This window comes from Biomphalaria glabrata, chromosome 7 (genome assembly GCF_947242115.1).
Source record: "Biomphalaria glabrata chromosome 7, xgBioGlab47.1, whole genome shotgun sequence".
NCBI lineage: Eukaryota > Metazoa > Mollusca > Gastropoda > Planorbidae > Biomphalaria > Biomphalaria glabrata.
The window spans coordinates 8,184,584-8,209,367 of record NC_074717.1 but is presented as its reverse complement, the minus strand read 5'-3'; the positions used below and the strand labels follow the sequence as shown (position 1 = coordinate 8,209,367).

The window sequence follows — 24,784 nt, the reverse complement described above, 5'->3', positions numbered from 1 at the left end:
AGTATATTATTATACAAGGGAACTAACTAGAATATTTAGATTGCCGTAGCACATTGTCTTACAACGAACAACATAATTATAATCAATACAAATGAAACAAACTCACAAAAACTTTTGATTAAATGTTTAATATGTTTGTATTTTTAAAGCTACAATAAATTAATTTTTTAAAAAAGGTAGATAACAATTAAAAAGGTTTACGAATTGATGGGATAGACTGAAGAGTTAAGTGCACATGTTTTAAGGACAAAAATGACTATAAAAGAAAAAACAAATGTCGGAACGAAATGTGACATGTATGCGTGCAAGAAACTTGTTTGACCTATAACCCTGTGCGAGGTTAGAGTTCAGTCAAAACAAGCCAAATCCAAATAAACGTATTTACGTAAATAGACGAACCAAACAAAAAAAAATGTAGAAGTTGGCAGCCGTATAAAAAGCAATGCTTGAATGGAAGCTTTGAAAAATGAATTCTGGAAAATGAAAGCTTTGAATATATACAATGAAATTAGAGTTTAGAAAGTAAATTTAACTAAAGATAGAGGGGGTTATGCGACTGTAGTGATGAGTTTAAGATACAGCTACTGTATATCGTTGGTTTTATTTTTTTTATACGAGTTTATAAACTTACAGTTGGCATCTAAGCCAGATTTTTGTTTCATGTTAAATTGAAAAGATTTTTTTAAATATAATTTCAACGCAACGCATTGTAAATAACTTTGACACGTTTTTTTATAAAGAGAAATAAATTATCGCAATGCATTTTATATGTGCTTATAATTGTTACTGATGTATCAATATTCATATATAATATATATATATAATAGTTTTAAATTATTTTCTTTCGGGCTGAAAAACATTTTATTCAAACATGCTGCTACTGGATATATAATGTACAACTCCCCTTACTTTAAGTCTCTCGATAGAATGTTACAATGTGGACAAACGGTACCAAATAGAAGAGCGTGTTATGAAGTTTGAAAATTAAAAAGGGAATGTACTATCTCATATGTCTTTTAGAACTATCTGCGACCTACATATTTTTCTATAATCCAACCAAACAAAGCCGTTGTTATAGTATCTATATAATGTTGCGTCAAGCTGAAAATAATAGCGATATAAGATCTTTCAGGCCTATGAATTATTATGCTTACTAGCAAACTGAAATGTAGGCCTATAATTATGCACACAAATTTACGTTCAAGTCATACTAATAAAAATAGTTATGAAAATGAATTATTATTATTAGCGAGTTATGTAATATCAAGATTAAGATAATAGGGTCAATGATTAAAAGTATTGGGACATGGATAGGTATGGATAGGTATGGATAGGTATGGATAGATATGGATAGGTATGGATAGGTATGGATAGTTATGGATAGGTATGGATAGGTATGGATAGGTATGGATAGATATGGATAGGTATGGATAGTTATGGATAGGTATGGATAGGTATGGATAGACACCAAGAAGTAAAATTCTAAATCCAGACAAAAATATTTACTTTGAGTATTTGAATTAAAGGTGCAGGCAAAGGGGAAAAAATGTGATACAGGACACGACACACGCACTCTAGCAGACACACACAGTACAAGACACACACGCAATCTACAGACACACACAATACACGACACACACGCACTCTAGCAGAAACACACAGTACAAGACAAACACGCACTCTAGCAGAAACACAAAGTACAAGACAAACACGCACTCTAGCAGAAACACAAAGTACAAGACAAACACGCACTCTAGCAGACACACACAGTACAAGACAAATACGCACTCTAGCAGACACACAAAGTACAAGACAAACACGCACTCTAGCAGAAACACAAAGTACAAGACAAACACGCACTCTAGCAGAAACACAAAGTACAAGACAAATACGCACTCTAGCAGAAACACAAAGTACAAGACAAACACGCACTCTAGCAGAAACACAAAGTACAAGACAAACACGCACTCTAGCAGAAACACAAAGTACAAGACAAACACGCACTCTAGCAGACACACAAAGTAAAAGAGTACACGCTTTCTAGCTGAGAGTCAATACACGCAGTACAAGACACACGTCCTTTAAGAGACACACACAGTACAAGACACGCACACTCTAGTCCAACACACAACCACGAGTAAGGGCCTATACCTTCTTGCCTTTATAAGTTCAATGAACGTAACAATGAATAACTAAAGGGAGGTCTTAAGCCCGAAGCGTGCAGGAGTAGTGCACAAACCTTTTTGGTATGGACGTCAAATACATTTAATGTGTTTACCGGACTCAACCCCGAGAACAATCCAAGAATCCAGTGGAATCAAATATCTACAGCACTATTACGCACCCTGGGCACAAGTATCAAGGGGCTGGATAGAACATTGCTATATGTGGCCCGCAGGTCGTAGTTTTAGCGAAAATTGGTGTGAGCAGACATATAATTGTATAGACTTGTTTGTCCCAAGTAAAACCTCTTTTTAAAAATTAAAAAAATAATCTTTTTTTAAAATGCTATTTTAATAAATCAAGTTGCTAAAATGTTTCTATATGAAATATAAAATAAAATCATTCTAAAATATATAATAATAATTAAGATGTTCCTCTCTCTCTCTTTCTCTCTCTCTCTCTCTCTCTCTCTCTCTCTCCCTCAGCCATGGATATATCAGATCGTGTCTACAACTCACTCTTAAGTAATTTAAAAATCTAATTCATGTAATTGTTTCTTACATTTTCTATGTTCTAAGAAGTAGATAATCACAATATAAAATGATATCAATCTACACTCGCAACCATGAACATTGAACATTGAAAAGTATTTACGTCAGTTTAAGAGCAAGATAATGTGACCTAGTTAACAATAAGAGAGATAAACGACAATAATAATTAGCGAAGCCAAAAAAAAAAAGGATTATCTTTTCTTGACAGCTGTTGAAAGTCCAGACCAAAACAATATAAAAAATTTACGGGAGATAACAATGAAATTTACAACTAAATTAGTTACGAATGAGTTATGTAACTTGACAATGTTTGCTATGAAATAAAAAAAAATTATCAGTAATTTTTAGAGTTATTAAATGTAAAAAAAAAATATATTTATCTCTCAGCATCTTTTATGACCAGCATCTACAAAAGTAAGCTATTATGATTTAAACATGGTTTAAAACATCACAGGTTAAGCCAGGCAGAAATAAAGATTTACCATCACAGCTTTAGATCTATCTATCTATCTATCTATCTATCTATCTATCTATTTATCTATCTATCTATCTATCTATTTATCTATTTATCTATCTATCTATCTATCTATCTATCTATCTATCTATCTATTTATCTATTTATCTATCTATCTATCTATCTATTTATCTATTTATCTATTTATCTATCTATCTATCTATCTATCTATCTATCTATCTATTTATCTATCTATCTATCTATCTATCTATCTATCTATCTATCTATCTCTACCTCTATCTATCTATCTATCTATCTATCTATCTATCTATCTATCTATCTATCTGTCTACTGAATAAAAATATTCCTTTTTTTAAAAAAAAACTAACATTTATTAGTTATGAAGAGATAAACAATCACTCTATAAGTTGTATAAAGGATTTTTTGTCTTTGTTTTAAAAAAAGTATTTCTAATGTTTTTCTTGCTACCATTCCTCTATTTAGCTTGCTAACTCTTCGTGTGTTTAGGAACCTAGACACGGATCTCAAAAAGGCTTTAACGATTTTTCTAGAAATTTCTATAGGTCATGTATACCTATGGAAAGAAAATTACTAACTGGCCACACTGTGAAAATTCTGGTTTAACCGTTTTTTTTTTTTTTTTCATATCATTATCGGCTTAAAATAAAATGTAATCTATTATGAACAGCTTTCAGTGAGAATTTCCGCATGTAATCAGTAAAATGTTAAATATAACAAGAAAAAGATTTTTAAAATATATTTTTAAAAAAGGAAATACCTCCATTTTAATTTTAATTAATAAACTTAAAATATTATATAACACTTTTTAAAAAATAATTTTAAACATTTTGGCTCCGTTCGGGTATTAAACCCGTGACAGCGTCAACTGCTCGAACTTAGGAAATTTCTGATTCCGCCAACGATGAAGGCAAACTTTTGTGATTGTTTATTGGTATGTTTATTATAGATCTAACAATAGACGTAAAAGTCTGATTTAGAACTATTTATATCTAGTCTAGATCTACTTCTAGATCTATAATCTAGATGTAGTCTTCATTAGAATTACATAAAAATATAAGCAACGGATGAATGAAATTCAATAAAATTGAAGCAACTTTAAATTTACTCATACGTTAAAACGACTGACTACGCCATGCTGGCTCTAGACCTAGATATTGTCTCCAGCCAAATTTACATTTATTTATTTTTTACTTTAAGAACTATAACGGTCAGACTGGAGTTTTCTCGTGTGGTCAACGAGCTAGCAATTCTTTTCTCAGCGATTTAGGAAAATCGTTAGAGTCGTTTTTGAGATCAGCGTCCAGCTTCCAGGTTCCATGAAGGAGTGACTTGAATAGCGCTCTTATAAAAATAGAAGTTCATGAAAATTGTTAGTACTGTCTTGTGTACAATACTGCCTTTTTATTGTTTCCGAATCTGGATCTATATCTCCAAACTGGAATTTTCTGTACTCTCAGTACATTTACATAAGGGCGTAACTAGTTTGTTTGTTTTTTCAGTGAAAGAGGTGGAAATTGGAGCGGAGTAAAAATGTTCCATTTTATTTAAAATCTATCATTCATTAGTTATTGAGAGCAAAGTGATCAATAGTAAAGATCACTATTTCGTATTGGGATGGTGAATTATATATGTATATTCATTGAAATTCTACACCGAGCATCAAATATGAATGTCTATCTCTTAGAAATCAAAGAAATAAAAGAATAGACAAAAGCAATCCATATTTTTGATGGTCTTAGCCGACCCCTGGCAAATCGTCATTCGACCCCCAAGGGGGTCGCGATCCACGGGTTGAGAACCCCTGCATTACATGAACCAATTAAAAAAAAATAACCACTTAGTTAATCAATTAGTGGTAAGTAAGTAATTTTGATTCATATAGAAAAAGGCAGCTTATTCCTGCAGTATTGAGATGCATGCTAGTGATTTTGCTATTCTTTTTATTAGATGTGATTTCCGTTTTGTTTACATTGTGAAGAGTTGTGTCCCCACCAGAACAAAAGACGGTGGTTCAGTTAACTTGTAGATTTAAAGGTGATGGCTCCAGTGACAGTCTAGTCTTACAGTTAAAGAACTGTAGAGTACTAAAAAACTGGTTTCTCTATTTGTTTTATGGTTGAAGTGACAAGAGGGATAATAAGTGTTGTTACTTTTAATGTCAAGAAGAGTTAGTCCCTTTAGTACATTATTTAAGTCTTCATTGACTGTGTTCAATTGCCACTTTCTCTACTTTGGGCTGACCAGCGGACCTTATTTTAAACTATGCAATGTTGATATAATTCATGTGTGTTGTTGTGCTCTGACCTTGTTACTCAAGAGGTGTGTGCTACTGAAATGGAAATGTGGTTTTTTTCTATAACGAGAAAAGTAGATTAGTAGACTAATAAGAAACCAGTTGGTTTCTGTAAATCAATCTACTTCATCTCTAGTTTCAAAAATATCTGCAAATATCTGGAACACTGCACTTGTTATGACATGCTTAGGATTTAGTTATTTGTTTCGGAAATAAGGGGAAAGTTTTACTTAGCGACGATGACGTAAAGTTTGTTAAAAAGTAAGAACGCTCTATTCGACACTATAAACAAGACGTTTTTCATTAAGGCAGTGAAAATAAGAAGTTATATCCAGACGGCTAGTAACCGAGGACATTAGACGGGTCCCTTCTTGAGGATTAAAAGTGTTTCCTATTTTAATACTAGTGTCGACTACCTATCTTGATTGTTTTGGTATTTTGCCGGTGTTTGAAGGTTACCTCCTGTTTATTTCATTGTTATTTGACACGATGGAAGAGCCACAACACACTCATCCTTAATCTTCCGAATGGAAGACATTGCCATTAATTCATCAATTAATATTCTAAAGACCAGTTTAGGGTTGAGTGGTATTTAAAAGGCAAACTTTTGATTTGAGACGAGACAGTAGTGTTACTCAGTGATGACAGTCATTTGAATTTTTATTTTTTTTTATTTTATTGTGTTCACCTATGAGAATACGGCCTTTATTTCCTTATTTATTTATGGATTATTTTTTTTATTTGTAAATAAACTCCTTATTATTATTTGTTTAACTGCGACTTTGCTAAGTCCATTATTTGAAGGTCTCAGTAAGTTATATAGCTAGAGGCTGGGACGTATAGCCCAGGAGACATCAGAATGGAGAGATGTGCTAGGGCAGGTCAGGGCGCTCCATGGGCAGTAACGGATGGATGATAGTTGTTAGCCAGGATAGTATAGTATGGGACCGGTAAGTACCACTGGTCTTATGATCTAATCTTATAACAAGACTAATAAGACTAATAAGAATTCCACAGGAGTAGCTTGCCAGTACAGCGAAACTCACTAGTCTTATGATCTAATCTTATAACAAGACTAATAAGACTAATAAGAATTCCACAGGAGTAACTTGCTAGTATAGCGAAAGTCACTGGTCTTATGAAGTAGTCTTATAACAAGACTAATAAGAATTCCACAGGAGTAGCTTGCCAGTACAGCAGAAGTCACTGGTCTTATGATCTAATCTTATAACAAGACTAATAAGACTAATAAGAATAGAAATAATAATAAGGATTTTCTCATAGTACAAAGATTAACGAGGAATGCAGTATTTCACGAGGTCCCAGCTGTGACCTACATATTTGGCCACATCCAGTGCAGACATAACGGTTGTCTGCCAGAGGTCGGTTTAGGTTTTCTTTCCGTTGTCTACGTCTGTCCTGGGCCGTCTGCTGGTCACAGCCGTCTCAGACTTCCGGGCAAATGTGAAGGACATTCTGAGTGGTACAAACCTGCGCAAGACAATTATCACTTTAATAATGTCTAACCGCCATCACATTGAGTATATTATTATACAAGGGAACTAACTGAAATATGACAGACTATGGTAGCATTGCGCTTATAACGAAAAACATAATTATAATCAATACAAATGAAACAAACTCACAAAAACTTTTGATTAAATGTTTAATATGTTTGTATTTTTAAAGCTACAATAAATTAATTTTTTAAAAAAGGTAGATAACAATTAAAAAGGTTTACGAATTGATGGGATAGACTGAAGAGTTAAGTGCACATGTTTTAAGGACAAAAATGACTATAAAAGAAAAAAACAAATGTCGGAACGAAATGTGACATGTATGCGTGCAAGAAACTTGTTTGACCTATAACCCTGTGCGAGGTTAGAGTTCAGTCAAAACAAGCCAAATCCAAATAAACGTATTTACGTAACTTGACGAACCAAACAAAAAAAAAATGTAGAAGTTGGCAGCCGTATAAAAAGCAATGCTTGAATGGAAGCTTTGAAAAATGAATTCTGGAAAATGAAAGCTTTGAATATATACAATGAAATTAGAGTTTAGAAAGTAAATTTGACTAAAGATAGAGGGGGTTATGCGACTGTAGTGATGAGTTTAAGATACAGCTACTGTATATCGTTGGGTTTATTTTTTTCATACGAGTTTATAAACTTACAGTTGGCATCTAAGCCAGATTTTTGTTTAATGTTAAATTGAAAAGATTTTTTAAAATATAATTTCAACGCAACGCATTGTAAATAACTTTGACACGTTTTTTTATAAAGAGAAATAAATTATCGCAATGCATTTTATATGTGCTTATAATTGTTACTGATGTATCAATATTCATATATAATATATATATATATATAATAGTTTTAAATTATTTTCTTTCGGGCTGAAAAACATTTTATTCAAACATGCTGCTACTGGATATATAATGTACAACTCCCCTTACTTTAAGTCTCTCGATAGAATGTTACAATGTGGACAAACAGTACAGAATAGAAGAGCGTGTTATGAAGTTTGAAGATTAAAAAGGGAATGTACTATCTCATATGTCTTTTAGAACTATCTGCGACCTACATATTTTTCTATAACCAACCAAACAAAGCCGTTGTTATAGTATCTATATAATGTTGCGTCAAGCTGAAAATAATAGCGATATAAGATCTTTCAGGCCTATGAATTATTATGCTTACTAGCAAACTGAAATGTAGGCCTATAATTATGCACACAAATTTACGTTCAAGTCATACTAATAAAAATAGTAATGAAAATGAATTATTATTATTAGCGAGTTATGTAATATCAAGATTAAGATAACGGGGTCAATGATTAAAAGTATTGGGACATGGATAGGTATGGATAGCTATGGATAGTTATGGATAGATATGGATAGGTATGGATAGGTATGGATAGTTATGGATAGGTATGGATAGGTATGGATAGTTATGGATAGGTATGGATAGACACCAAGAAGTAAAATTCTAAATCCAGACAAAAAATATTTACTTTGAGTATTTGAATTAAAGGTGCAGGCAAAGGGGAAAAAAATGTGATACAGGACACGACACACGCACTCTAGCAGACACACAAAGTACAAGACAAACATGCACTCTAGCAGACACACACAGTACAAGACAAACATGCACTCTAGCAGACACACACAGTACAAGACACTCACGCACTCTAGCAGACACACAAAGTAAAACAGTACACACATGTACTCTACAGACACACACAGTACAAGACACATACGCAATCTCGCAGACACACAATACAAGACACACGCTTTCTAACTGAGAGTCAATACAAGCAGTACAAGATACACGTCCTGTAAGAGACACACAGTACAAGACACGCACACTCTAGTCCAACACACAACCACGAGTAAGGGCCTATACCTTCTTGCCTTTATAAAAGTTCTATGAACGTAACAATGAATAACTAAAGGTAGGTCTTAAGCCCGAAGCGTGTAGGAGTAGTGCACCAACCTTTTTGGTATGGACGTCAAATACATTTTATGTGTTACCGGACTCGTCCTCGAGAACAATCCAAGAATCCAGTGGAACCAAATATCTACAGCACTATTACGCACCCTGGGCACAAGTATCAAGGGGTTGGATAGAACATTGCTATATGTGGCCCACAGGTCGTAGTTTGAGCGAAAATTGGTGTGAACAGACATATAATTGTATTGACTTGTTTGTCCCAAATAAAACCTCTTTTTGAAAACCAAAAAAATATAATCTTGTTTTTAAATGCTATTTTAATAAATCAAGTTGCTAAAATGTTTCTATATGAAATATAAAATAAAATCATTCTAAAATATATAATAATAATTAAGATGTTCCTCTCTCTCTCTCTTTCTCTCTCTCTCTCTCTCTCTCTCAGCCATGGATATATCAGATCGTGTCTACAACTCACTCTTAAGTAATTTAAAAATCTAATTCATGTAATTGTTTCTTGCACTTTCTATGTTCTAAGAAGTAGATAATCACAATATAAAATGATATCAATCTACACTCGCAACCATGAACATTGAACATTGAAAAGTATTTACGTCAGTTTAAGAGCAAGATAATGTGACCTAGTTAACAATAAGAGAGATAAACGACAATAATAATTAGCGAAGCCAAAAAAAAAAAGGATTATCTTTTCTTGACAGCTGTTGAAAGTCCAGACCAAAACAGTATAAAAAATTTACGGGAGATAACAATGAAATTTACAACTAAATTAGTTACGAATGAGTTATGTAACTTGACAATGTTTGCTATGAAATAAAAAAAAAATTATCAGTAATTTTTAGAGTTATTAAATGTAAAAAAAAATATATTTATCTCTCAGCATCTTTTATGACCAGCATCTACAAAAGTAAGCTATTATGATGTGAACATGGTTTAAAACATCACAGGTTATGCCAGGCAGAAATAAAGATTTACCATCACAGCTTTAGATCTAGTCTATTATGCCTTCGGTCAATACAACGTTTAGTCTTATTCTAGATGGCATATATCGGACACCAAAACAATTCATACGTGATAGACTTAAGACAAAAATGTGGGGGTTTGACCAAAAATAAAAAATTAAAATACAAGCAAAAATATTTTGACATGTTTGATAAAAAGATGTTTTTTTTGTTCGCGAGATGAAATGCTTCATTCTTTAGAGGCCGCAGAAGTCCCTTGGCCTTCGGAGGCGTCTTCGGGGACGTCGGGCTCATCTCCTGGTCCCTGTGAGGCTTTGGCGAAGGAGATGAGGACCATGGAGAGTTCGTCCTTGTCGATGCGGCCGTCGTGGTTGAGGTCACACTCCCGGAGGAGGATGTCCTTGAACTCTTCAATGTCGTCAGCGTCGTAGTCCTAGATCGGGAAAAACCAGAAGTTTAAAAATAGTTTGTTTTTCTTGTGATGTTTTGTAAATATGAGACCTAACTATAGGTATGTTCTAATCATTCGATAAAAGATGGCCAGATCTAGATCACGTGGTGCAGTAGTCGGTAACGACATTTGTGGCAGAGTGACAAGATCCCCTTGTATCAAGGAGGGTTTGAGTTCGAATACAGACTGAGACTGGGTATACTAATCAACTAAACGTAGCTGAAGCCTCCTCCCCCCTCCCCCCCCCCCCTCCCGCGGGTGCCACCCCAAGATGTCCACTATAGAAATTCAATTCTAGCCACTGAGCAAGCTAAAGCATGAAAGATACGCTATACGAACGCAATTCAACCTCACAAAAAAGTAAATTATTATTAAGGATACATAGCAAAAGAACTAGAAAAACGATAACGGAAATAAAACGAAGAGCTAATAAACGGAAATTGAAGGATAAAAAAAAAACACTGAAATTTTCGTTTTCGACTAAATTTACTGTCATATTTATTTATTTTTATATTTCTATTTCAGTTTCAGTTTCAATGTAATTGTCGATTGAACTGTGGACGTTTCTGGTTCGCCTAATGACATCTCTGCTCAACTTTCTGAAATATGAAATGAACCAGCAAGAATCAAAAGGGGAAACTTTAACCAGAGTTGAAACTCATGTTCTAGCTAACACTTTCTTTAACTCTTACTCTCCGTAATTATTTACCACTTTCTGGTGGAATCAACGCTGGTATCGTCAGTTAGGAGAGAAGGAGTTAATACGTCATACTTATGATGAGTAAGAGAACGAAAGTTTGGAACATTTGTATTCAATAATATCTTCATGTTAATTTATATTCCGAGCCCTGAGGCTTGGGGTCAGGTGGTGCCCAACGAGTCTCTGTGTCAGAATGCAGTATTACCTCCTGGACCAGCTCCATCAGATCCTTGAGGAAGCCGTGTAACTCTTCGTCCTCAATGCTCTTGTTGCCGTCCTGGAAAATTAAAAACAAGAAACAATCAAAGAGAGATAATCCATTAAATACAAAGCTCTAAAGAAAGGAGCATAGTTACTTCACATGATTTGAAAGTATTATCGATTAGAACTCTAGACAAACAAAAGTCGCGAATAGAAATGAATTATTTAAGTACAGTAAAAGCTAAATTTAAACAAAATCATCAAATTAAAATTAGATTTATCCTCAAATTTTTGGTGCTCAATTAGGAAGTTTTATCAGTCTCCAATCTCCACTTCACAGGAGAATTAAAAATACAAAGGCTACCAAGTTGCAAATAAAATAGTTCATAATATAAATTACTTTCTATATCTGAATATCGGAATCGTAATTGGAATAGCAGGCTCAAAGCTTTACACAATAATTAGATGCTTGATTCTAATTACTTAGAATTGACATTTAGGAAAATTATAATATTCAGGGTAAACCCTTTTTTTTTTTGATGGTTGTACAATACTCAAGCAGTATTCCAAAAATGGTTTTAATGATTTTTGATATTGTGCTGTTTTAAGTAAGATGAAAAGAAAATGTGTGTTTATTTGTGTTTATATATGTATGGAGAGCATGTGTATATGTTATGTGTAAGTATATTTGTGTATTTACTTTTATTCCCGGTTAGCTATTAGTTTTTTTATATGCTATTCTGATATCACATTTTTGGCTCTGAATAATCCATCACATCTGATGGTTTCAGGAATTATTCGGTATGAGGGTGAGGTCATGCATGTATTAGTGTGTAAATATTGGTGTGTATTTACTTTTATATCTTTGCTTTTAAATAATAATAATATTATTATTATTATTATTATTATTTTGTTAAGTAAGGGTTTGACCCAATGGGGGTGTTACATAGCAAAGAAGTGTTGTTGTTTGTGTTTGTGTGTGTGACATTTATAATCAAGGTTGGAGAGGCTCGTGGAGCTTTATTAGTAATGGGTACTATTTTAAAAAAAAGTAATAAATAAATAGAAATACGCACAGATACTATATTACTATATTTTTATCTTTTCAGTCTGTGGTGTTTCTAACAGAACTCCAGGACCTCTCGGTGTCAACTGGTGAAGATTAATTGTTCCGGGACTTCATTGGGGAAAAATTATCGCCAGACCAGACAATTTGTAAAGAATAATCAATCTTAGATTATGTATAGTCCTCTTAACTCCTTATGAGCTCACTGTAATGCTGTTTGGCCTAAGTCCTGGGTTGACGATAAGTTAACATCTGGAAATCGTACCGGTCTGTCCACTTGTAAAGTTTCGCAACGTGATGTCCAGGAACATTGTTGATTAGCCCAGCTTTAAGTGTTGGACATAAAAACATCAGATCAATAGGACTTCAGGCTGACCTGTCAGCTGGTCAACGAGCCATCAAAATCACTAACTATGAATAATTTTTTATCTTTGATCTTGTAATGAATATGAAAAACTGATCTTGTTTTGACCACTCGCTAATGCTCCTATGTCTGCGACCAAGACTTTATAATTGTTGAACTCCAGCGGGTCTGTTATGATGAACAGTGTATTTGATAACAACCGCACATTGGTCCGCCTCAATATTTCTATGACTACAAGATAACTGAGCCTGTATACACATTCCTCCCCTACAGTTTGAGAATGACTGAGTACTGACAACACACCATCCATAAAAACTTCTGTGTGTGTATGTGTTCCAGAACTGCTGGACTTTACTAGTAAATGAAGACATTGACCTTCAAAACTCCGAAGATCATTTCGTGTGAGATGTAAGCCCATGTGAGATGTAAGCCCATGTGAGATGTAAGCCCATGTGAGATGTAAGCCCATGTGAGATGTAAGCCCATGTGGGATGCATGCGGACTTTCAAGTGTCTAGAGCGGGAAAATAGGACAAGCAAATGAACGCAAGAACTATGAACAATTTCTGAACATTTTTTTAAAAATTTGTTGTGATACCATGAAATTCGTGTTTTTGTTGTTGTTTTTTTTTGTAATGAAATCTTTTGGAAAGTGAATTGAAAAGTCTAACGAGTCACAAATGTGACACAGTTCATTAGTTCATTGCTTATTCTACATAGTAAAAAGTCAGTTGGGATCAGCTTTATAAAACCAACTTTAAAACAGTCTTGCACAAATCAGAGCTGCCGGTTTTCTCGGGCATCACCCAGTTCCCTATAACCTGGCCGAGATCAGCACCATTATAGAGTTGTCCAGAGTTGAACTTTGGACATAAGTTGACCTCTACGGCCTCTATAGTGTATGGTCTGCATGAGTGAAAACATCATAGAGTTCCAGGACATGCAGTTATTTCAAAGTCCATACATTGTAATGCCTCTCAATTGAACGTTTACCAGCTTTGGCCAAAGTTGGTCTCATATATTAGCTCGAAATATTGTGTCCGGGAATGTCAATATTTTTGTCATTCAATATTCTGTATTCATTAGTTTGACAGAACCTCAGTGTACTGAGTGCCATGGACACGTCAGATACCCTCTACCTGGTTTGGCCGGCCAGTCAAAGCCGTTTCCGGGGTGTGGCCGCTGCGCATGCTACAGTTTCTGGGAGCCAGCTAAGTTAGTAGAGAAATTTCTCTAACCTGGCAGGACAAAATTCGTTCCCCAAATGTCTTAGAATATCATCTTGTCATCAAAACATGACTGAGGCTAACCAACGATGATGTGCACACATGAGGAAATTAGTGGCAATATGTTTGTGAATTGTAGGTTTAGATATAAGCAGATTATGATGACTAGCATGCTGGTCTTGCGATAGTTTTTTTCCCAAAAAGACCCCAAGACAATTAGTCACCACCAGTTAGATAGATAGATAGATAGATAGATAGATAGATAGATAGATAGATAGATAGATAGATAGATAGATAGATTAGATAGATAGATCTTGTTTGTCTTTTGGGTCATTATAATTAAAATCTCACGGAATAGTTTATCTTCTGTAACATTCGGTCCTCTGTTACATTGTTATTTTTCATTTGTTAAAAGTATAACCAAAGTTATACAAAAACACGTTTATGCTTACCATCTTTGTAACATTGAGATGTTTAGAACTGGTCGAAGGGAAATAACTCAATTATTATTCGCGAGGTGGGAGTACATACGAAGTTATTGGTACATTCTCTTCTTGATAATAATAACTGAATTATTTCCCTTTGATCTTTTCTAAACCTATCTCAATGTTACAATGGATTTAAAAGGCAGGTGTGTCTATTGTAAACATATACAACAGTACGAATATTTTTTTTAAATAATCCCAACCCCTCTCGCCCCTTTATAAACACAAACTCGCATTGTCTACTTCCGTTTTATGCTGGTTTACAAATGTTAAATAACCAGCCAATTGACCGTCGCACTGTTAGTGATGTGATGAGATGTCATTTAAGTATGAACAAACATATTTCTATTCAATAGCATGCCTAATGGTATGTCTAATCATCTTTAAAGGTGAAGAATCATTTAAAAAAAAACAGTTACCCTGTCATATAGGTTAAAGACACGGCTAATATCGTCTGGAGTCAATTGTTTGGCGCCCTGAAATAAAAAAAAAATGGCAATAACAGTTTTATTTTTTTTTAAATAGAACAAATTTTACATGTAGAACAATTTTTAAAAAAATAGGAGTCGCTACTGATTGAGTATGTTTTAGATTTTTATTTTATCACCAAGTAGCCTATTTGCAACAAGAGTTGTACCCCTTTTGGTTAACTGTGTTTCTTTTCACTGGCATTTCTGTTGTCTCCCTTCCTCTGCTTCGACTTTCTTTCTCAGACCTGGTACACGTGGGGGTCTTTTTCCCTGTACGGAGACAGACAGACCCTACAGAATACTGCCAGATACCTGGACCGTGCTGTAAGGGAATAATCCCAGTACAGAGTGCATGGAGGCTTACAAATGGTATGTGCTTTGAACTGTGACCATGACGGTCCTAAGTTCAAACCCTCCACCAAATCCTGCCGGAAGTTTTGTGCCAGGACGTCATTACTTTTATTTATGACGTTTGAAACTTTGGAAGACGTAACAAGTGGTTGTCATTAGCGACGAGTCAAATAGAGAGCAATACAATGAAAAGTGGGGGGGGGGGAGAACCATCAAGGAGGAGGGTCTGTCAGAGATAACAGGGTGACACGTGACACCTGAAACAATATATTATCTTAATAAGTTCACATTGCTATATTATTTTTACAGTCATGATATGTATTCTTGCTATAATTTTATGGTGAGAAATCTTGCATTAAAATTAAAAACAAACAAAAAAACAACTACAGTGGCGTCTCTAGGGGATGCGAGAATTGCGGACCTTATAAGTTGACATACATTTGGGGTAACATAAGAATGTTAAAAATGCAACAAAAGTATTTAAAGGTACCGTAGTATTGTTGTTGTTGTTTTATAAGCTCGCTAACATATCACACTTTTAGTGCAGCAACTATTAAGTAGTGACTAGTACCTCCTTTATGTTGTGTTTTAACCCCCCCCCCCCCCCCAAAAAAAAAAAAAAAGTTTATTTTGGAAAACGATGACACATATAGGTTAGTGCACCGGGTGACACACAGCCCCCCCCTAGCGACGTCTTCGCTGTATAAGTCTTGCTTCAACAACATATACAGGTCGTGTGGATTGCGACTGTACAATGTACAGTTAGAGAGACAACTAGCACAACTAGTTAAATTTAAGGATTTGGGGATAAGGAAAAGGTTGTGATATAATTGAAAGACATTAACAGATTATACTATATTTCTTATTACAAATACTGCTACTTATAATCATAACTACAAGCTTTGTATATACAGAAGAAAATGTCACAAAAAGATCAAGACATCAATTAAGACAACACTTAAGAAGCGTAAACTGCGAGTTAGCAATTGGCTAGGATAAAATATAGCAAATATACTAGGGCTAATATAAGAGTGTATATTATATGATGCGAAATTTTGGTGGCATAAGTAAACACAACTATTGAATGCTTAAAGTTTAATAATCTAATAACCAGGATTTTTAAAAAGTTCTCCTTTCAGACCTTGTGATCTATAGGGCTGATGATTCGAAGGTCATTTTTTTTCTATGGTCGACGTTTAACGAGGGTGTCATGTGACCAGGATAATGACCAACCGCCTTTAGTGTCCCTGACTAATGTTTTGTACCCGATTTGAGTCTTTTAAAAAAAAATATCCCTAAATTCAAATTCCCAGTCATCGCCAAGATTCAAACCCGAGACTCCCTCTGCTCGGAAGCTATTTGCTTTAGGAATGAGCTACCTCGCCCCATAATTAACCAGGGTGACTAGTGGATACTGGGCCATGGTGAGCATTTATTATTTCTCTTTTGTAGAGAGCGTTCCTCATGTTCCATTAACAGGCTCAGCTCTTGCTGGTTCTGTTGTGGACATGTTAGAGGAGGCGCGGTGGTGGCGCTCAGCAATAACCACCTAGCTCGAGTTAAACTGCGGGTACAACATAGGGATTTGAACCCAAGTCCTGTGGTTAGTCAAGCGATTTAAGTGATAATCTTATTTTTTAAGCAATCTCAATTAGACAAAATCACAAATACTATATACACTATTGCAACATGACCCCTGGATGCAGTGGCGTAGCTAGAGTGGGGGTAGAAGGTTTCTAATTTGGGCCCCAAATGAGTGTCCGAAAGTTGTTTTTTTTTTACATTAAATATATTACCCCATTATCTCATGTATCATCATGTCGAATGTCAAAACACAGGGGCCCCTAAAGAGCTCAAGCTTCCAAACTATCTAAATCCATAGCTAGGCCACTGCCTGGTCATTCAAGAAGAGGAAGGCTTATCTGCATTAGATCCAGCGTACCCATGACATGTGTGTGCCATGCTTTTTAACTCTTTCTCTCCTAATTAACGATACCATCGTTGATTTGACCCCCATAAATTAAGTTATTAATTTTTGGTTTTAGAAAGTATAATTTGTGTTACATAAGAAGAGCATGCATTCTCCTATAAATCTTTACCAAAAATAACGTTTTCTGATTACAAACAAAAATGTTATTGAGGTATATTCATAACAGGGTAGAATGTACAAATGTGAAAAATGAACAATTCTGTCAGAATGTTGAAAAATAACTACGGAGATAAAGAGTTAAAGCGTGATTGAACTCTAAAGCCATCTTCGAGTTCATAGGAAAGAAAAAGGAGGAGCTTTAAACTTTCATCACAATTATGGCGTGCTTTTAGATTTATTTATATTATTAAGAGTATTTATATTGAAGCACTAAAGAAGGGCTTCCCCCTACAAAAGTCCGGCTCTAATTTTATGTTGATGATTAAAAACGCGATGATAAGTTTACTGTATTGCATAAAAGAGTTACATACTATAAAATATCATTATTAATACGTCGTTAGTAAATCGAAGCTCTAGAGTAAGTTCTTTCAGTTCATAACCTTGAAACTTGTTTGTCAATAATTTTGATTGTAAAACGACCTTGGCCTTTGGTAAAACAATGATGACAGAACAAAAAGAGTACAGATATCGCTAGCATACAGAAAGTTCCAGATCGTTTCTGACATCCAGGGCTGTGTCTTACAAAGAATCGAACAAATCCTGTGGACCAGACAAAACAGAACAAAGGCTTGGAACGTCGAGTTTACTCAATTAGTTCGAACGTGCTGGAGCTTCTCTGTGTGTGACTGTGTTGGCATGTGTGTGTGTGGAGGGGTCTATACATTCTGGCACTTCATAATGAAGTCTAAGTCTATAGAGACGTATTGAACGACCAGCTAAAGACCCAAAGTCCTGGACAGATCGAAAAGAAACAAGATATAAAATTTCAAACGAACTAAACACAAAAATTCCACATCCGGTTGATGACGGTCATTAACATTTAGCACCAAAATACTGGTAGACAACTAAACCACTGTAGTCGTATAATATCTTAACTAATAAAACTTGAACTAATTTGAATAACTTATTTTGTGAAGAAAACTAAATAGAACTTTTATTACTATATAGACAAAGTCAACTTGAGATAACATGAAATAAATGTAGTAGAATTTAGTCATAATATAAAGTGGTATTTTAAACAGAATCTAACTCACAATAAAAACACGTCTTTTCACTCTGGCAATCTGGAGTCGTATGGCCTACCCAAGACAGCTTACGACATTGACGCTTATCTTGCATCATTCACACTGCATAGCCAACAACCAATCACAATCATCTTCTCACCATCACCCAAGAAACACACTCCATAATAACCCTTCCCTTTTCAGACCTTGACATTTATAGTGCAGATGATGTGAAGGTCATTTTTTCTGTGGCCCAATTTTAACGAGGGTGTCATGTGGCCAGGACAACGACCAACTGTCTTTACTTTTCCCCAACTAATGTCAGGTACCCATTAGAGCTTGTTGGACTCAGAGGCGCCCTTAAGATCCTGAAATAAAAAATCCCAGTCATGATCGAACCAGGGACCATTATATCAGGAAGCCAAGCGCTTTACCACTCAGCCACACAATTATAACAACTTGACAATTTTGTTCCGACCGAAAAGCTTAAGTAACAAAAAAAACTAAAAAAACAAATGATTAATTTATTATTACTTTATTATTACTTTTAGACTTTCCTTAACCTGCTAGCTAATGTCAAAGAAGAAAACTAATACTCTATGGCCATATCACCAGGTTCTCAGAGCTCGCAAAATTTTCCTTCAGCGAACAGAACCAGAAAAAAAAAGGCAGACAGAGAAAGCGATGGGAAGACAACATCAAAGAATGGACAGGCCTGTGATTGAAAGATTGAAAAAGATTCTATCCAGGTGAAAAGACAAAGAGAAGAATGGAGAAAGACGGTCTACCGATGTTATCTCAAGGGTCCAACAGATGAAGGTATAGACGGTCTACCGATGTTATCTCAAGGGTCCAACAGATGAATGTATAGACGGTCTACCGATGTTATCTCAAGGGTCCAACAGATGAATGTATAGACGGTCTACCGATGTTATCTCAAGGGTCCAACAGATGAATGTATAGACGGTCTACCGATGTTATCTCAAGGGTCCAACAGGTGAATGTATAGGTGAAGATAAAGGTCGTATCGCGCCGTACTTCCAGAGATGGGCCACAAGCCTACTCCCATCTAGTGCCAGTGCCCACAGGTTTTAGTTCTTCTAGGAAGGTGCTCGACAGGGGCGGCCCTGTTATCTATCATTTTCTTACTTTTGGCCTCCATGCTATGGCAGTTTTTTGCGGGGAACGTATTTTGTCTTGCTAAAGGATACACCCCGCGAATCTCAAACACCATTATGTCACCACTATGTTTAGGGGGCGAGTGCCAAACAATCTGAACAGGTAAGGTTGATACATAGATTCATGTAGGACGTAATCGTCTTCTTTGATAGAACGTCCATAGTTTATAAGATAATATGTAGTGGAAGTTTTAATCATCCTGTCCACATTACTACCTTATAAGCCTTTACACTTTGGTCTACTCTTATCTTCTTCTACATTACAATTTTTTTTTTTTTTTGAGTTTTATCGAATGTCAGTTAAATGCATTTGATTTATTTCACATTTTAAATTCACTTTGAAAAAACCTAATCTAAAACATAAACTAAATCGATATATAACTTTTGTGTTCATATTACTTTCATCATATAACCGTCTGCAAATTATGTTGTCCTTGACATATATCCAAGGACAAATGATCACACCATCATAGTCAATAACGAGGTTACTTATAAATTTGACTGATAAACATTTTTTTGGATATATCAATCTCTGTTATGACGGTATAAATCTAGTAACATTGCAATGTAGTTTAAATGACGCATGAATTTCTGCGTGGGTGGCTGAGGGTCCCCAGGCTCGAATCCTGGTGAAGATTGTGATTTTGAATTTCGTTTCGGAATTCTTACGGCGCCCCCGAGTCCAACCAACCATAATGGGTGCCTGAGCCTAGTCCGGGAAACCAAAGACGGTTGGTGGTTGTGCTGGCCACATGACACCCTGCTTGTTAACTGTTGACCAAAGAAACAGATGACCTTAACATCATCTTCCCTATACATCGCAAAGTCTAAAGGGATACCTCACATCACTATGAATGAAGACCGCTGTTTCATGCCTAACTGAATTGAAAGTGGCCGGAGGCGTAGTGCCGGTATATATGTCCTGGCTATTTCAGGCCCTCAAATTTCAACGTTTTTTTTTATTTTCGGTCATTAAAAACAGCAAATGACTTCATTTAAATGACAACGCTACTATTATGTAGGGGACGAGCGCCATTGCCAGACAATCTGAACAGGTTAGGTTGATGTATGGACACTTGCCAGACAATCTGAACAGGTTAGGTTGATGTATGGACACTTGCCAGACAATCTGAACAGGTTAGGTTGATGTATGGACACTTGCCAGACAATCTGAACAGGTTAGGTTGATGTACGGACACTTGCCAGACAATCTGAACAGGTTAGGTTGATGTATGGACACACGTAGGACGCAATCGTCCGCTTTGAAGGGACGTCTATATTGATAATAACAATAATAATAATAAGGCTGGTCTTCGAGTCCGAAGATTGTGGACGTTTTATTCTTCGTATCCACATTACTACCTAATTCACACTTCCGTCTCCTGTTAATTTCTTCTAGATTACAATTTTTATATTTCCGATATTTCCAGTTTTATCGAATGCCATCTAAATGCTTTTACAAATTTCATATTTTAAATTCACTTTGAGAAAAACTAGATTTAAAACATAAACTACATTAATAAATAATTTGGTTATGGCGCTTTTCATTAGGGTAACGGTTGGGTATGAATTTCATTTCTCCTTGTCATATTTCCAAGGACTTATGATCACACTATCAGTCTGAACATTGAGATTTACGCATATTTTCGACTGCTATAAATTTGTTTTGGATATTTAAATTTCTGTACAGACGATACAAACCTAGTGACATTACAATGTGGTTGAAATGATGAATAAAACTCTACATGGAAACGAAGTGGCCGAAGGATCCCAGGTTAAAAAACTGGTGAAGACTGTGATTTAGAATTTCGTTTCGGGATCCTTAAGGCGCCCCTGAGTCCATCCAACCATAATGGGTTCCTGGCCTTTGTTGGGGAAAGCAAAGGCGGTTGGTCGTTGCGCTGGCCACATGACACCTTGCTCGTTAACTGTTGGCCAAAGAAACAGATGACCATAATATCATCTGCCCAATACATCGAAAGGGCCACGCTACTATCAGTCTGAATGAGAACTGCTCTTTCATACCCAACGATGAAAGCTGCTGGTGGATGACCACATCCTGTGTTTTATTTTTGGTCGCTGAAAACAGCATATGGTTTCATTTATATGACAACGCTTAATAGCTACATGGGCGGATCTGCAAGCAAATACACACACACACAAACACTTTAAAAACTTTTTTTCCTTTATAGGACGCTTGATTCTAGGTCTCCAGACTAAGTCATACCATTGACCGATTAATGATACAGAGTACAATGACTTTTGTTTTCTGTAAGCACATGTAAGATGAATAAGGAATATCACGTATTCATAACTGGACTCAAGAGACAATCTAAATGAACACTGAACACTGAACACTGAACGCTGAACAAGCCTGGATAACGTTAGCCTTGCTGTTTCGGAGGACCCCGATCTCGGACAAAGCCTCTAACCCTCAACTTGGCACCCGGATGGAAAAAAGTTCGTTAGGAGAGACAATTAAGTCCAAAGGTAAGCAAAACAGCAACCCCGTAGTTCACTGGACTGGTGGGGATGAAAGAGAGTCCCAACAACAGTGTTACTAAACACACACTGTTCTTCAAGAGGCTGTTTAAAGTTGGAAATATGCACGCACGGCTGATGTGATTCAGAGAGTTACATCTGCTTGTATTCCTCCTAGACCTGAACAGCCCTTTAGACAGGCCGTTAGAAGAAAGCTTCTATGGGCCTAGAGTTCCAAGATACTTCGACTCGCTACCGTCCGTAGTTTCATATATAAGAAGAGAACACTGATTTCTTATACGTTATGGAGGTCAGTGCAATAGGGTTAGGGTTAGGGCAATATATATACATAGATAAATTTTGTTTAAAAAATGACTTACTCAAAACCATTCAAAATCATACGATTGAAAGAACAAAAAATAAGATTTAAAAAAAAAAAAAAAAAGCATTCAAAGAGTAAGGAGGTCACGAAGGTCCAGACTGAATGTATGTCAGAGATGTCTGGGATCGATCAAAGGGAAACCATTACCGCTCAATAACGTTAAGTGTATGCTTTCAATCACTCCCATTGACGGGGGCTACTTCCCTTGCCTGACGTATGAATTTTGGGATAAAGGCGCGAGAAACCTTAACTCTGAGTCTGCCCTCTATTTTAGCGATTCTTTCTATCAGTACGATAAAATTACTTCAATAGAAATAGAGCTAGATCTATCCGCCGTTTTACTGTCTCTATTTATCTGCTTGTTTCTATAAGACGCTATGGCATAATATTAATAAAAAAAAACAAAAAACCTTTAAACAAAGTTACAAAGACAGTTTGTGTTTCCACACAAACTCAAAATCGGCCCCCGAAGTGGTCCACCAAGGCAGGTAAAAAGGCAGGTTTCAATATTTTCAGAAAGAACATCAGAATGAAATTCTATCAAAGATAAATGACAGAGAAGAATGGAAAAAAGTAGGTTGACAGATCTTGTGTGGTGCCCCAGCGGTCCAGCAGACCAAAGGATAGGTGAAAGTGAATATAATGTTAGATGTGAACCTGGCCTAACTGATGTCTTATAATGAGTATCTAATTGATCTAATTGTTTTGTAAAGGGTCAATGTCTTATTGAAATCCTTATTGAAATCCTCAAGAAAAAACATTTCCCTTAAGAAAAAAAATTCCTTTAGTTCGTTGTATTACTATGGTACCACTACAGCTAACGCGATAATATGAAAACCTACTTATTAATTGTTGTTTTAAATTATGTCCAACTTATATGCATACTAAATAGATTTTTTCTCTTTCAAAAATAAAAGAAAACTTTTTTTGTGTGTAAATGTGTGTAATTTGAGTTTAAACCCCCTTCAGAGGGGTTTGATGCTAAAAAATACCTCTTCAATATAAAAAAAAAAAGGAAATTAGACACTAAAATTATTTGAGCGTAGCCAAGCCAATTGGGATGTTGTTTTGAGTTTAAACCCCTCTCCGATAGATGGCTTTTTTTTAAAGTTTAAAACCCCTCCAGATGAATTTGAGTTTAAAATCTCCTTACAGAGCGTTTTGAGGTGAAAAACCTCTATCTTCAATATTATTCTAAAGCAAACTACAGTTACCAAATTCTATGACCGTAGCTAAATGGGGTTTTGATTAAAAAAAAACAACAACAACTCCAGAGATTTTTTAGTTTAAAACCCACATAAGATGATTTTGTCGATAAAACATCCCTTTTCGATATAAAATCTAAAGCAAACTACAGTCACCTTATTCCAAGAGCGTATTCAAGAGAGGTTACACATTTCTACCAGTGCCGGGCTCCATTAATAAACTGCAGTGAATAGTCATCTGCCGAAATTGAATAACACTAAATGTGGCTCAACAAAGCTGGCTAAGACAGATTTTAGGAGTCAGTTATAGAGATCATGTCTAAATCAAGGAAATCCTATGACGAACTGGGAGTCGACCCCTTAGTAACATTGTGACAGAGCGTCGCATGAAGTTTGCGGTTCTCCGACAAAATGAATTACGCATAATAAGAGCTGCGATGACATCCTAGTACAACTTGACGCCACACATTCATGGAGGTCCTCAGAGCAGGTGGGAAGAGGCTTCAGACATTACCAGTGACAGATTTTGTGGAGAAAGCTTGACGGCAAATGCGCCGCGGGAGGGTCTAAGTCAGTAGGAATAGCACATTAAGTTTTTGCAATAGAACTTTCTTAAAGCAGGAAAATGCACTGTAGATACCTCAGAATATGCATTTTGTTGGCTTTTAATACCAGAAATAGTGCTTGGCGGCGGGGCTTCGCCCAGCGCTGGGGGAGCTACTATCATTCCCCTAGACCCCCTTGATGGCAATGGCGGGGAGTCAACAATTTTTCCACTGACTCCAGGAAGAACCTATTCTAGGGCACAATAAACGTCTTCCGAAAGAATGAAAGGTCAGAATGTAATAAAGATTATGTACACACACACACCTACATACATATAAAAAAAAATTTCGCGGGGGAAAAAATCTCCCCCCCCCCGAAAAAAAATCCTGGCTACGCCCATGATTATTATTATTATTATTATTCAGTTTCTTAAAAAAAAATATCTTTGAGACATTCTATAAAAATTATTTCAATTCATAAATGTCTCTACTTCCTCCATCTTTCTCTCTCTCTCTCTCTCTCTATTTCTTTCTCGGTCTCTCTCTTTCTCTCTATATAAATATTTCTCTCTCTCTCTCATTTTCTCTCTCTCTC

General features: G+C 35.7%; 1 protein-coding gene and 1 long non-coding RNA gene across 5 annotated transcripts in view; one reads left to right on the top strand and one right to left on the bottom strand.

Annotated features, from left to right (window-relative positions):
* Positions 1 to 204: 204 nt before the first annotated feature.
* Positions 205 to 1,547, top strand: LOC129927423 (uncharacterized). The gene is made up of 2 exons (XR_008779036.1): positions 205 to 1,334; positions 1,455 to 1,547. It is a non-coding gene; the product is annotated as an uncharacterized LOC129927423 (long non-coding RNA).
* Positions 1,548 to 7,152: 5,605 nt separating this feature from the next.
* Positions 7,153 to 24,784, bottom strand: part of LOC106067792 (calbindin-32-like) — a 189,053-nt gene continuing 171,421 nt past the window's right edge. For all 4 annotated transcript variants that reach the window (XM_056035416.1, XM_056035417.1, XM_056035415.1 and 1 more), the window contains 3 exons: positions 14,844 to 14,900; positions 11,289 to 11,360; positions 7,153 to 10,365 (listed from right to left, as the gene is read on the bottom strand). In XM_056035416.1, coding sequence (XP_055891391.1) covers positions 10,162 to 10,365; positions 11,289 to 11,360; positions 14,844 to 14,900 — 333 coding nt within the window. In that variant the 3' untranslated portion in view covers positions 7,153 to 10,161. The remainder of the gene's footprint in view (positions 10,366 to 11,288; positions 11,361 to 14,843; positions 14,901 to 24,784) is intronic.